Source organism: Eurosta solidaginis, chromosome 4 (assembly GCF_040869045.1).
Source record: "Eurosta solidaginis isolate ZX-2024a chromosome 4, ASM4086904v1, whole genome shotgun sequence".
Taxonomy (NCBI): domain Eukaryota; kingdom Metazoa; phylum Arthropoda; class Insecta; order Diptera; family Tephritidae; genus Eurosta; species Eurosta solidaginis.
Genome location: NC_090322.1, coordinates 1,543,002 through 1,556,232, shown reverse-complemented (window position 1 = coordinate 1,556,232; position 13,231 = coordinate 1,543,002). Strand labels below are relative to the sequence as shown.

Below are 13,231 nucleotides of genomic sequence, written 5' to 3'. Positions count from 1 at the left end.
CGTGCGCATGCGCAGCGTCTATGCCATTTGTAATTCATATTTTAACAACGCGTTTGTTTTTTTTTATTATAAACAATTATTATAAATGAAAATAAGCAACGGCACGCTAGGTTTGCATTACAAAAAGCGCACCACAGTCAATTGTTTCAATGAAAAAAAAATGCAATCGCGCTTAGAAACACATTCGAAGTGCTCAGCGAAGAGCGACGCGCTGGTGCAGCGCCAAAACGGCGCGCCACAGCAAATGACCCAGTGACACATTTTACGTGCTGATAAAGCATAAAAATTTCAAAACTTGCTTTATTTTATTAAAGCGCTTGCATAAACAAATACGTGCGCCCAGCTGCGAGGGTAGCGCACACTGCACTACTGTTATAGCTTTGTTACCTTGTATTTGCTACTACTTGATGATCCTACACTATGGCATGCTGATCATGACATAATTAAGAACATACATTTGAGAAGCATTGTGTATAACTTGTACTAGAGTGACAACATCATTAGAGACATTAACAAACCGAGCTCCAACGACACCGCCCGCGACGTCGCACGCGCACAGGAGGTGATCGAACGCTCAAAGCCGGTTGCGCTACTAAGCGGTTTGCATTTACTCACATACACTTCGCTACATATGTACATGTACATATGTATGTTTGAAGAGTTCAACAACAATTAATTAAGCACAATGTACAAACTTTACAACTGTTTTGAATGTAAATATTTATAATAAAAATTCGAAGCTTCTTGCTAGCATGTGCTTTTAATCACAGCATGAACTTATTATTTACGACATTTACTTTTAAATTTTAAATAAAAAGAAAAATAAGAAAAAACTAAAGTACACAAAAGCAGCATAATCAAATGCGCTGCTGTTATTAAATGGGCCGCGCGGTGAATAGCGCTTCCGACGCGCTGCAGTGACGCATGAAACCGAACCGCAAAATGAAGAAATTGATATGGGTTGCATTGCATTGTTATGTGTGTGTTATGTCATTGCATTCCTTTTTTTTTTTTAATTTTGTCAATTCGCTGTAGGCGCGTGGATTTTGCTGTAGCAGCAGATATCTGCAAAATGGAGTTATTTCCTTTGAATGTGAGCAGTCATGATTTACAGTGAGCCACCCACGTAGCAACAAACCTATTTTGAGATTTATCTATATGAGGCGTCAGTTATTTTTTTTTTTTTGTTTTTCCATTTGTTTATAAATAAAAAACGCGCAACCTCACACTCCAACGCAAACAACAGCAAATTCAACAACAACTAGGTATTTAAAAACATTCAGCACAGGGACGGGTTGTTGTTGTTGTTAACTTATGTTGCTAATTATTTATTAATTTTCACCCTAAAAACAAAGAAACTAATATTTTGCCGTAATAGTTAATCAATTTGGAGCATTTTATGGTTTTTTTTTTTTTTTTGATTTTCAATTAATTGCACTTTACGCCGTTGTTTTTGTTTTTTTACTAGTACTATGCGATTTATTTTTCGTTTAGCGTCGTTGTAACAAAAAGTCCATGTTAACGTAACAGCACAATATACAGCACGATCCATTCCATTTCGTTGTTCGCGCTCAACTGCAAGACAGCGGGCACGAATCGAGCTCCAAACAATATTGTTGATATTGTCCCCCAAATAGTTTATACATATGTACGTAGGTATACATGAACACCTTGGAGACGGTTTACACTGCGAAAAATTTTCATTACAACCGTGGAAAAAAATTTGAATTTGATTTATGCAAGTCTCTATGATCACTAAATTCAAGAAGAGGCGAACTCTTTGTTACCGGCACGTACCGGATCTATATCCGGCAAAGGACCATCAACATCGATAACATTCCCCAAAGCCTTCGAGGAATGTCTATCGTTAATACAACTACAAGGCAAACTATTTTCTCAGCCAAGGTGCACAAGAACATCAACTTTCTTATAAAGTCAACAAACACAAAGCTCAAGTCGTCAAGTCAAGTACATTCACACACACATTTACATGCCTAAAGGTATTCTGCGCGGATATACCGATATTGAACGTACCTTCGATTATTTTTTAAAGAAATTCGATAGAAGAGTGGTTTAGAGGCCGCACCAAAATTTTTGAGGTATCAAAAAATGAAGTGGAAGCAAAGACTATAAATATTAATTTACTCTCTCTTGTGGAAGTTACTTTGGCAGCGATTAAGTTTAGCACCCCCCGAATTCGGGGTTTAACTTGGTATCAAATGAAATAGGGAGTTCTCCCGATCACAAATATATATATCTTAAAGTGCGCAAACTTATAATTTAAAAGTTGTTTGTTGTTAAACTTTGCAAATTTCTATACAACTTTTATATGTATTTACGTATATATATTTTATGACATTACAAATCTGTGCTGCCACGCCTAAAAAACGGAACAAGTGCAGAATCGAAAAATAACTTATAAAAATACCTTTCATCTGATGTATATATCTTTAACTTTTCTAGTCTTTATTTACCAAAAAATTGAAAAAGCTCTTTTTTGCATTCGTGAACGAGCTGATATTACCTTATAACTCTTATGTTTATTGTTATGTTAGCCGATCCAACACAGGCTGCGCCATGCACAGTAATTCTGCGTAGAACACCTTTCTGCATAGGCGGCCTTCGGCCGCGCTTATAAAAAATAACCCTGGGCTACGCCATGCCAAGTCCGGGTGTGTGGTATAACCGTGGCTACCGCCACGGTGATGCACAATTTTTTTGGGGGTACGAAACAACAACAACCACATGGAAATCGCCAACTTCAACTGCAAATATCTCCGGACAGAGATAAAATTTTTCTTTCCCGCCATCGGATTATTGTTCTCGATATTAATACGCGTCTTTTGACCTCTCTCGATATTTTTGGTAGCGTATTAGCAGTCGACCCCTCAACTAGACTATTACCAAAATATATATATTTGTGCTCGGGAGAACTCCCTCTTTCATTTGATACCAAGTTTTACCCCGAACGGGGGTGCTATTCTAAAATTTTCCAGTTACTTTTTTTACCCGCTTAAAATTTATCCGCGGCAAACCGGTTCACTTTCTTTCTTAACATTTACGCTATTTTAAGCGTTCAGATCACTTCTTTTTCGATAAATAATATATTTACACGACGTAATAACATAAACTTATAAAAAAATAATGTTAGCTTTCACTAATTTACGAGATCAAAGCCGAAACAAATTAAAAACACAACACAACACTGAACAAGGCGCAACTATGGGGAAGCTAACCAGTGACAGCCGGAAATCAGCTGATATGTACTTTTTTAATATGATGTCACAGTGCTGCCACCTTGTGTGGTATGTATTTTTCATAAAGGTGAGTTTGTCGGAGTTGAAATTTAGCGTATCGAACAACTTTCTGTGTGCATTGTATCTTATATCATGTATATCTATTATCTTTGCATATATTTATGTATGTATGTTAATTAGCGTGTTTCTGTTATGCGTTTCAAACCAACATTGTTGAATTGGCAAGTTATTATGCTAGATTTGGGAACATTTTAATCAATATTCATTGGTGTGGTAGATGGCAAGATGGATATGGTGAATTGAGCAATTATTGAAGCTTGGCATTGCTGGCACATGTCAAATTTTGTCCACATTTGCAAAGAAGCAGGAAAAAAATCTTCATTTTGCAATTTCTGAAATTGCTTGGAAAAGGAGCGTATTTCTATAAATTTAGCGCAAACTACAGTAAATATAGTTTAAGATAATAACAAATAATATTGCAACGAAATGCACAAACGTGGTGGACGCGGAAATTCAATAGGACCAAGTGGCTCACGTTTTACAACATTATCTGCTTTGGAGGGTAAGCGTCCACGCTTTTTTGGATTTTATGCAAATAGCTATTAATATATTTTATTTATAAAGACCGCGATGGCGGTCGTAAAGACCGCAAAGATCGCAACACACGGCGCGTTAGCTTCAAACCCTCACTGCTGCAGAACTCCGGCGGCGTTAGAAGGCGTATGGCCGAAATAGCTATCCGTTCACATTTGGAGGATGATGAAGATATGGGCGATATGCCTGGCACTTCTAAGGTTTGTAATAGACACACGCAAGTTTATTTGTAAACTTGTTTTTATATAAATTTTAACTTGCAGCCAGAGCATGCACGAAGAAAAGGTTCACCAATACCAAGAAAAAAATTTGGAAATTTAATGCATTTATCTAAATCACCATTTGGCTGGTACCAGATTTCGGTGAGTTTTAGTTAGTATATAAGTAAAAAATATCGAACGAAAAACAAATCTATTACTGATTATAAAGCGTCTCAATGCTACTACGGGCATTCTTCTTGGGACCGATTTCTGTATGCCAGGTTAACGCTGACTGGCACTTAATTTGACAACTCGCTAATTGAGGGAAAAAAGAGAACACTGGTGCAATATGCCAGGTTTGAGACAATAGTAATTTACTGTTAGGAGGTTATAGCACAACTCCTTATAGGGCAATAATATACATCCCGGAAGATAACCTAACATGCCAACCTAATATAAACGCACGCAAGTCATTTTCTGTCAAAAATGTCTCGTGCACATACAACTTGTATGAGAGCAACCCAAATTGAATTTGCTGCGTGCAAACCTGACTCGATTTCCAATTTTTGTTCTGCATGACATTTAGATTTACCGTTTGCACACATGCTTTACATTGTCGCAAGGCATGCTTATTTGGGTTGGGGCTAAAAACGCCGGTTGTTGTTGTTGTTGTTGTTGTAGCAATGCTCGCCCCACCTAATAGCCGCGACCGATCACAAATTGTCATCAATATCCTCTAACGGGAGTCCAAGGAAACTTGCCGTTTCAACAGGGGTGGACCATAAGGAAAGGGGTGTTAGAGGCGTTGGTTCCACATTACAATTAAAGAGATGGTTGGTGTCATGTGGGGACACATTGCAAGCGGGGCATACATTTTGTATGTCGGGGTTGATTCTGGATAGGTAAGAGTTTAACCTGTTACAGTATCCAGAACGAAGTTGAGCAAGAGTGACACGCGTTTCCCTGGGGAGTATGCGTTCCTCTTCCGCGAGTTCTGGATATTTTTCTTCAAATACTGGATTCACCGGGCAATTCCCGACATAAAGGTCCGATGCCTGTCTATGGAGTTCACCAAGGACCTGCTTGTGTTTTTTCGCTTCATACGGCTGGGTTCTCAGGTGCCGTATTTCCTCAAAATGCTTACGGAGATGACTCCTTAGGCCCCTAGGCGGTGCTGGTTCGTCAATCAGGTGTCTGTTGGGATGCCCAGGTTTCTGGGTATTCAACAGAAACTGTTTGGTCAGCATCTCATTTCTCTCCCTGATGGGGAGTATTCTCGCCTCATTATGCAGATGGTGTTCTGGGGACATAAGAAGACAGCCCGTGGCGATTCTGAGAGCAGTATTTTGGCAGGCCTGTAGTTTCTTCCAGTGGGTAGTTTTTAGGCTTGGCGACCATATGGGTGACGCGTAGCACGTAATCGGCTGTCTAATTGCTTTGTATGTGGTCATGAGCGTTTCTTTATCTTTTCCCCAGGTACTGCCAGCAAGGGATTTGAGGATTTTATTACGGCTCTGAATTCTCGGAACAATTGCGGTTGCGTGCGCACCAAAATGTAGATCCTGATCAAACGTCACACCCAAGATTTTGGGGTGTAGGACAGTCGGTAGCGTAGTGCCATCGACGTGGATGTTCAATATGGCCGACATTTGGGGCGTCCATGTTGTAAATAAGGTCGCGGAAGATTTAGTCGGTGACAATGCCAGGTTTCGCGAGGCGAAAAAACTGGAGAGATCAGGGAGATAGCCGTTTATTTCATTGCATAGCTCATCGATCTCTGGACCTGGGCCTGTGGCCATTATTGTGCAGTCATCGGCGTAGGAAACGATTGTGACTCCTTCCGGTGGTGAAGGTAGCTTAGATATGTAGAAATTAAACAAAAGTGGGGATAGGACACCACCCTGTGGCACCCCTTGTTTAATTCTCCATGGTTTTGATGTTTCGTTTCTGAATTGCACCGATGCCTGCCGACCACCCAGATAATTTGCGGTCCACCTTTTAAGACATGGGGGACATTCCGTTCTAGTCGTTCAGTCAAAGTGGTCGCGCGGGTCATCCTCGGCTCAACTGTAATTTGTCGGGCTTGTTAGTTGAGCCGAAAATTTTTTAGGCCTTAAGGTTGGCTTAGTGCTTCCTTTTGGCTTTTCGGCGGAGTTGGGAGATGCGAGGTTCCACTGATCTGGTGTCAGATAGGGGCTGAGCACTCTCAACAGGAATCAGTAAAAAATTTTATAACCTGGCGCGAGCCATATAACACCAAATCGTATTACAAATAATTTAATGTGAAAAATGGCGTGGTGCCAACAAAAAACCTAACTGTAAAGTTAATATACATAAACTAACGGAATATCTGGCGTGATGCCTTAAATACATATGACAGAATGGCGTGGTGCCAATAAAAAACCTAACCTTAAATTCGTTTAAAAACACAAGAATAACCTGGCGTATAGAGTGCATTAATACTCTGCCATTATTAGCTGGTAAAACAGCTTATAGCCTGAAAAAAAAAAAAAGACATGGGGGAAGGGTAGACCCTTCCAGGTCTTGCAGTAATGAGCCATGGTTGACCGTATCAAAGGCTTTTGATAGGTCTAGCGCTACGAGTACTGTTCTATGGTGGGGGTATTGATTCAAACCGCAATTTATCTGGGTGCTAATGATATTTAGCGCGGAGGTAGTGCTATAGAGTTTTCTGAAGCCATGCTGATGAGGGGCTAGCTGCAAATGTGCTTGGAAATAAGGGAGCAAAATGGCTTCAAGCGTCTTTGCCACTGGCGATAGGGGAGATATCGGACGATATGACTCACCTACGTTAGCTGGTTTCCCAGGCTTTAGTAGCGGGACCACCTTGGCCATTTTCCATTTCTCGGGTATGGCAAAGGTGGAGAGAGACAGGTTGAAGACATGCGCTAAATATTTGAAACCCTCTTTCCCTAGGTTTTAAAGCATCGGCATGGCTATGCCGTCTGGGCCCACTGCTTTGGATGGTTTAGCGCGACCAATGGCGTCCTCAACCTCTCTAGCGGTGATGGTGATTGGTGACGCGCTGAATTTGTGTTTATGTGCGTGTCTATTGGCTCTCCGTCTATCTTTGTCGACCGTAGGATGCATTATATATTGTCGGCAGAAAGCGCTCGCGCATTTTTCCGCATCCGACAGCACCTTATCGCCAAAGGCGATGGAAACTTTGTCTTTGTGCTTAGTCGGATTCGATAGGGACTTTACGGTGGACGAAAGTTTACCTACACCGGTAGAGAGGTTACAACCTCTTAGGTGCTCTTCCCATTTCGCCCGCTTGTGTTCGTCCACAAGCAATCTGATGCGTTGGTTTATATCCCTTATTTGGGGGTCGCCTGGATCAAGCTGTCTTATAAGGTCGCGTTCCCTCGCTAAACTCGCGGCTTCCGCCGGGAAGTGAGGCCGGATTTCGGGAATTCTCCCGGCGGGAATGAAATGTGCCGAGGCGGATTCAATGACCTTACGGAAGGCACGCTCCACTTGGCGGGCATCAGTCGGGATAGGGAGGGCAGCAAAGCTGCTGTCTGTTGCAGATTTATATTCTTCCCACTTTACTTTTTTGAAGTTTATGAAAGTGCGTTTTTCGGTGACGATGAAGTCGGCGGTACGCTCGAACGAAATAAGTATGGGCAGGTGGTCGGATGCCAATGTTACCATCGGCTGCCAGTTGACGCAGTTTACGAGTTCTGCGCTCACGATTGAGATATCTGGCGAGCTATGACAGCTTCCTACCATACGTGTGGGGGTGTCTCCGTTTATTGTGCAGAACGTCGTTTCTTCTATTTGATCCGCCAACATCTCACCCCTACTGTCCGCCCGCAAGTTTGAATGCCATAGGTCGTGATGGGCATTGAAATCGCCTAAGATAATGCGATTGTTGCCAGTGAGTAAGGCCTCGATTTTAGGGCGGTATCCACTGTGGCAACAGGTGACAGGAGGGATGTAGATGTTGATGATTTCTAGATTTGCATCGCCTGACCGGACAGATAGGCCTTGACGTTCTAAGACATTGTCCCTGCGGTCGATGCCAGGATCAAATATATGATACTGCTCAGAGTGGTGTATAATAAACGCGAGGCCGCCTCCATTTCCGCTCTCGCGGTCCTTCCTGTGGACATTATACCCAGAGTAGGTCTGCAATGCAGATCTTGCTGTGAGTTTAGTCTCTTGAATCGCAGCAATGCGGATGTTGTGCCGCTTCATGAAATCGACTATCTCCGTAATCTTCCCAGTTAGTCCTTTACAGTTTAACTGCAGAATTCTGAAGTGCATGAGGGGCGACGCCGCCACTCTGGGGGTTAGTGACGGGTGACTACGCCTAGGTTGTGGAGGGCCAGGACGCAATTGCTGTTGTGGCCTTGGGTCTGGGCGCCCTTGGGCAAGCATTGGGGTACCCGGATGATATGGGTTTGCGACCTGGCAACATGGCGCGATGAAATCCGTCGAGGGGTTGCCGTCGCGGAGACCAGAACAGGAGCTGCATTGAGCGGAACTTGGGGGTAGGGAGGGAGGGAATGGCCTGAAGGTTTAATGTGGCCACATAAAACGTTCCCGAGATGGTCGGGTTATCACCTTAATGGTGCAATGGTACCGGAGCGTACCGGATTTGTATCCGGCAAAGGACCATCACATCGATAACACTTCCCAAAGCCTTCGGGGAGCAACCTTATCGCTACAACAACAACAGCCACTCTTATCGGACGTATCTCTTCATATTGCTTGCGAAGATGACTTCTTAAACCCCCCAGCGGGGTAGGGATCAGAATATACCCGCGGTAGGTGTGCCTGTCGTAAGAGGCGACTAAAATACCAGATTCAAGGGGCTGTGTAGCTGCTCCAAACCCAATTGTCAACCTCACCTATCCCCGGCGAATCCCGTTTCACTAACAGACGAGGCTGTGACGACCCCAAGCTCCTCAGGGAACTTGGAGGGTGGGGAGGGAGGGATAGCCTGAAAGTTTAATGTGGCCACATAAATCGTTCCCGAGATGGTCGGGTGGTGCTGTGCTGTGCTGTGTTACCGCAGCTTATCCGGTAAAGGACCATCACATCGATAACACTCCCCAAAGCCTCCGGGGAGCAACCTTATCGCTACAACAACAACAACTTCTTAAACCCCTGGGAGGCGGGGCTTCCTAAATAAGATGTCTTGGGATGCCCAGGTTTCTGGGTTTTCAACAAAAACTGTTTTCAGCATTTAATTTCTCTACCTAGTACCCTCATCCCACTTTTCCGTGAGGAACTTGTGGTCGACAGAGCCTCAGTTGCAAGAGAAACAGGATTTCCCACTGATAGGTGAGGTTGATAATTGGTTTGGAGAAGTTATAAATTGCGCTGGTATCCCATTGAAAGGGTTGTACCTCATAACCCCCGCGTCAGCCTGGCTAGTACTAGAGCATATCTGAATCAATTTGCCAAAGGGCTTTCCATATCCGCAACACTTCATCAGCCTTCGAAGTGTGTTTTGCTATTAAAGCACGTATTCATTTGAATAGCATAAGCATTGCAGCGGTTAAAGTATGTAGCTCTTAAATAGGTGTTTTTAGGTGAGCTATCGATTGAAGATGTGCTCCAATGTACCGGGCAGAGTAAGTCCATAGGCTAGTCTAAGTAGGAAGATTGAACATTTTTTCAAAGTTCTGTTTTATAAACTTCTACCAAAAATGTCACCAAGTAATCATTTAATTTACCAATTTGTAAGGTTACTGGTCCTTACTCTGTTCATTTTATAACATTCTTGTTGGTCGTTGCAAATGTTATTTTAAAAGAAAAGTGAGTAATTCGTTAAATAAACAATTTTACGACTTTCCTCAATTCCCGAACCGGCAAAAAAAATGTAAAATGATAGGCAAACGGAAAGGCAAAATTGTCTTGAAAGCGGGAAATTCTCATTTGGGCAGCGAAATCAAAAGTGAAATCAATAACTACAAAAATCTTCATCGGTTTGTGGAAAACACAATAAAAATTTACAACTGAATAAGCTTGAGGTGTATTGCTGGAAGAAAAACAACAACAACTTAATTATGTTTATACAAAGCTAAAATTCCACATGCCATTTCTAGAGTTGAACCCTCAACACAGATGATGAATCTTGCTAAATTTTTGTTCATTGGAATGCGGATAGCGCCTGCTTCAAGCACACATACATTGGGTGTTACCGGCGCAGGTGCTATATAAACCATAAAATCGCTTTATGTATTTGCTTATTAATATCCCATGCAATTGGGGTGTCATCGTGCGGCGCGAAGATATCTGTACGGAGCGTTGTGCTCATTTGCTCACATATGAACAAAGCGATAAATGGGAAGATATTTAGCTAACAGATTGGCTTTGTTTACAATGCAGCAATCTTATGCCAGACACCTACACGCCAACGCTGCCACGATAGTTTATAAAAGTACGGTTCTACCAAAAATATCGCTGATTCGACAGTATTGCATCGATTTCCGTGCACTTAACGTGTTTTGTTTTAGCGTTTATACTAAGAATAATATAAAGAAAATAAACAAAAATCTGTATATAAAAAGTGTGCAAATAGTACTTGAAGCAGTAAAAAATCAGTTAACAAGAGAAGATAAAATATCGACAAACTCGGCGGTCTAATAAAGATTACTTTTAAAAGCGTTAAAATCATCAGACGTCAACTTGATGTGCCCGAGCTCGTAAATCAGTCGTTCAGGCACTGTAAACCGGGAAACTCATCGGCGGTAGTGGTCTAGACGGTAAAGTAAAACAGATTTTGACTGAAAGTGGAGAAAAAAACTTAACGTCTAGAAGGCAAAACTAACAGAATCATGTGATTAGGGCATAAAGTTAATAGTAATCAATCATTTGCAGTGTATTAAGTCAATTAAATTTAGCAAAATGTCTAGATTCGGCGCCCTCGACTATGCCATCGTTGTAATTGTGCTAATTATTTCGGCAGCTATTGGCATCTACTATCGCCTAACCGGCGGCAAGCAACAAACGACTAAGGAGTATCTACTCGCTGATCGTCAAATGTCTATACTGCCAGTGGCTTTCAGCCTCATGACCAGCTTCATGTCCGCCGTCACTCTACTTGGTGTGTCGATGGAAAACTATCAGTATGGTACTATTTTTGTATTGATCAACATTTCTTATGTGTTAGCCACACCAGCTGCCACCTATCTAATACTGCCGGTTTTCTATCGCCTAAAAACTGCATCTGTCTACGAATATTTAGAGCTGCGTTTTGGCTATGCCACAAGGCTTTGTGCCTCAATCGCTTACACCATACAAATGGTACTTTACATGGGTATTGTACTCTATGCACCGGCGCTAGCGCTTGAAGCAGTAACGGGACTGAATCGAAATTTCTCCATAGTCACTGTGGGTGCAGTGTGCACTTTTTACGCGACATTGGGTGGCATGAAAGCGGTGCTCATCACAGACATATTTCAATCTCTGCTAATGTTTGTGTCAATCTTTAGTGTCATAATTTGTGCCACAATTAAGGCTGGAAGTTGGGGTGAAATTTGGCGTGTTGCAGATGAAGGCGTTCGTATTAAATTTTTGGATTTTCGTATTGATCCCACAGTGCGTCACACTTGGTGGACACAAATCATCGGGGGTATGGCTACTTACTTATCTTTATATGGCGTTAATCAGACGCAGGTTCAGCGTTTATTGTCTGTACGCAATCTGAAATCATCACAAGCAGCGCTTTGGTGGAACTTACCGATTTTAATGGTATTAAGTTGTAGTACCTGCTTCTCAGGCCTCTGCATCTACTATTACTATAAGGATTGCGATCCATTGCTACAAGGACGCATATCATCTCGCGATCAACTGATGCCTCTTTTCGTTGTGGACACAATGGCTGACATACCCGGTCTGTCCGGCCTCTTCGTTGCTGGCATATTTTCTGCTAGTCTATCTACCATTTCGTCTGTTATTTCTTCGCTTGCTGCAGTCACCACCGAAGATTATATAAAACCCTTACTGCTATGGAAAACTAAAAAACCGCTTAGAGACTCGAAAAGTACATGGTTCTCAAAACTATTCAATTTGATTTACGGTGCAGCATGCATTGGTTTGGCTTTCCTTACCGGTTCGTTAACCGGTGTGCTTCAGGCTGCGCTATCTATCTTTGGCATTGTTGGTGGACCGCTGTTGGGGCTTTTCACACTCGGCATGTACTTCACCTCCGTTAATCAGAAGGGTGCGATAACAGGACTCGTTACTAGTTTAGCATTTTCATTTTGGATAGGCTTTGGTCAACCTCGACCAATGCCTGCAACTTTGGAATTCTCAACAGAAGGCTGCCCTGCAAAGCCACTTACGTCACATATCAGCAGCCTATTCACACAATTACCGCGTGTAGCAACAGCATTGGCGGCCGAAGCAGACGAATCATATTATTTTTATCTGTATCGCATCTCCTATATGTGGTATGCTGTAATTGGGTTTCTTGTCACGTTGTTTGTGGGCTTGGTATGCTCCTGGCTGTATGCCAAGCTGGGCTGGGATTCAAATGCGCACATCTACACAGATAGCGCGTGCACAACAGTAAAGTACGACCTGTTTGTGCCACCTATAGCCAAGCGTTTGCGTAATCGACAAGTTCCAGTTGTGGTGGTGACGAGCACGAGTTCTGAAATGGGTGGGGGCTCTGCGACACCCAGCACAGCGGAAGATGATACGCAATTGCCGAAAAGTGCCACAGCTGCAACGGAGCTCAGCATACAAGTACTAGATGGTGGCTTAAAGGATAGTGAGAAACGTTCAACTGATGATAGAGATGTGATTGTGCAAAATGGGAGAAAAGAGCAGGCCACCACAATAACTTAGTATAATAGAATTTAGTTATTACTATAAATGATTCGTTTGTATTGTTGTTGAATATGTGAATTGAATTGTGCAGTAATTAAATAATTTATTAATCTAAATTTATTTATAAAACAAAAAAACGAATTTCATTATGGTATGTCATAGACAGGCATACAGGCACTAATTTCTTAGTATATAGAAACATTCAAATGTCATGGAAAGTTTTATGTCTAGATAATCACTAATAATAAACAGTTAAGAGCCAGAGAAACAGTAAATCCTCAGGGGCTGACGCTTTCTTTCATTTTCATTTGTCATATCGAAATTTTTTTGTGATAGCTTCTGCGAAAACGTAGAAGGCTGCAATGAATC

General features: G+C 42.2%; 2 protein-coding genes across 2 annotated transcripts in view; both read left to right on the top strand.

Moving 5' to 3' along the window:
- Window positions 1-3,566: 3,566 nt before the first annotated feature.
- sbr (small bristles) overlaps window positions 3,567-13,231 on the top strand; it is a 33,880-nt gene continuing 24,215 nt past the window's right edge. Inside the window, exons 1-3 of the mRNA XM_067779405.1 lie at window positions 3,567-3,819; window positions 3,882-4,051; window positions 4,115-4,213. Coding sequence (XP_067635506.1) covers window positions 3,744-3,819; window positions 3,882-4,051; window positions 4,115-4,213 — 345 coding nt within the window. The 5' untranslated portion in view covers window positions 3,567-3,743. The remainder of the gene's footprint in view (window positions 3,820-3,881; window positions 4,052-4,114; window positions 4,214-13,231) is intronic.
- LOC137248477 (putative sodium-dependent multivitamin transporter) lies at window positions 10,313-13,185 on the top strand. The gene has a single exon (XM_067779404.1). The coding sequence runs from the start codon at window positions 10,934-10,936 to the stop codon at window positions 12,878-12,880; it is 1,947 nt and encodes a 648-aa protein (XP_067635505.1). The 5' UTR covers window positions 10,313-10,933; the 3' UTR covers window positions 12,881-13,185.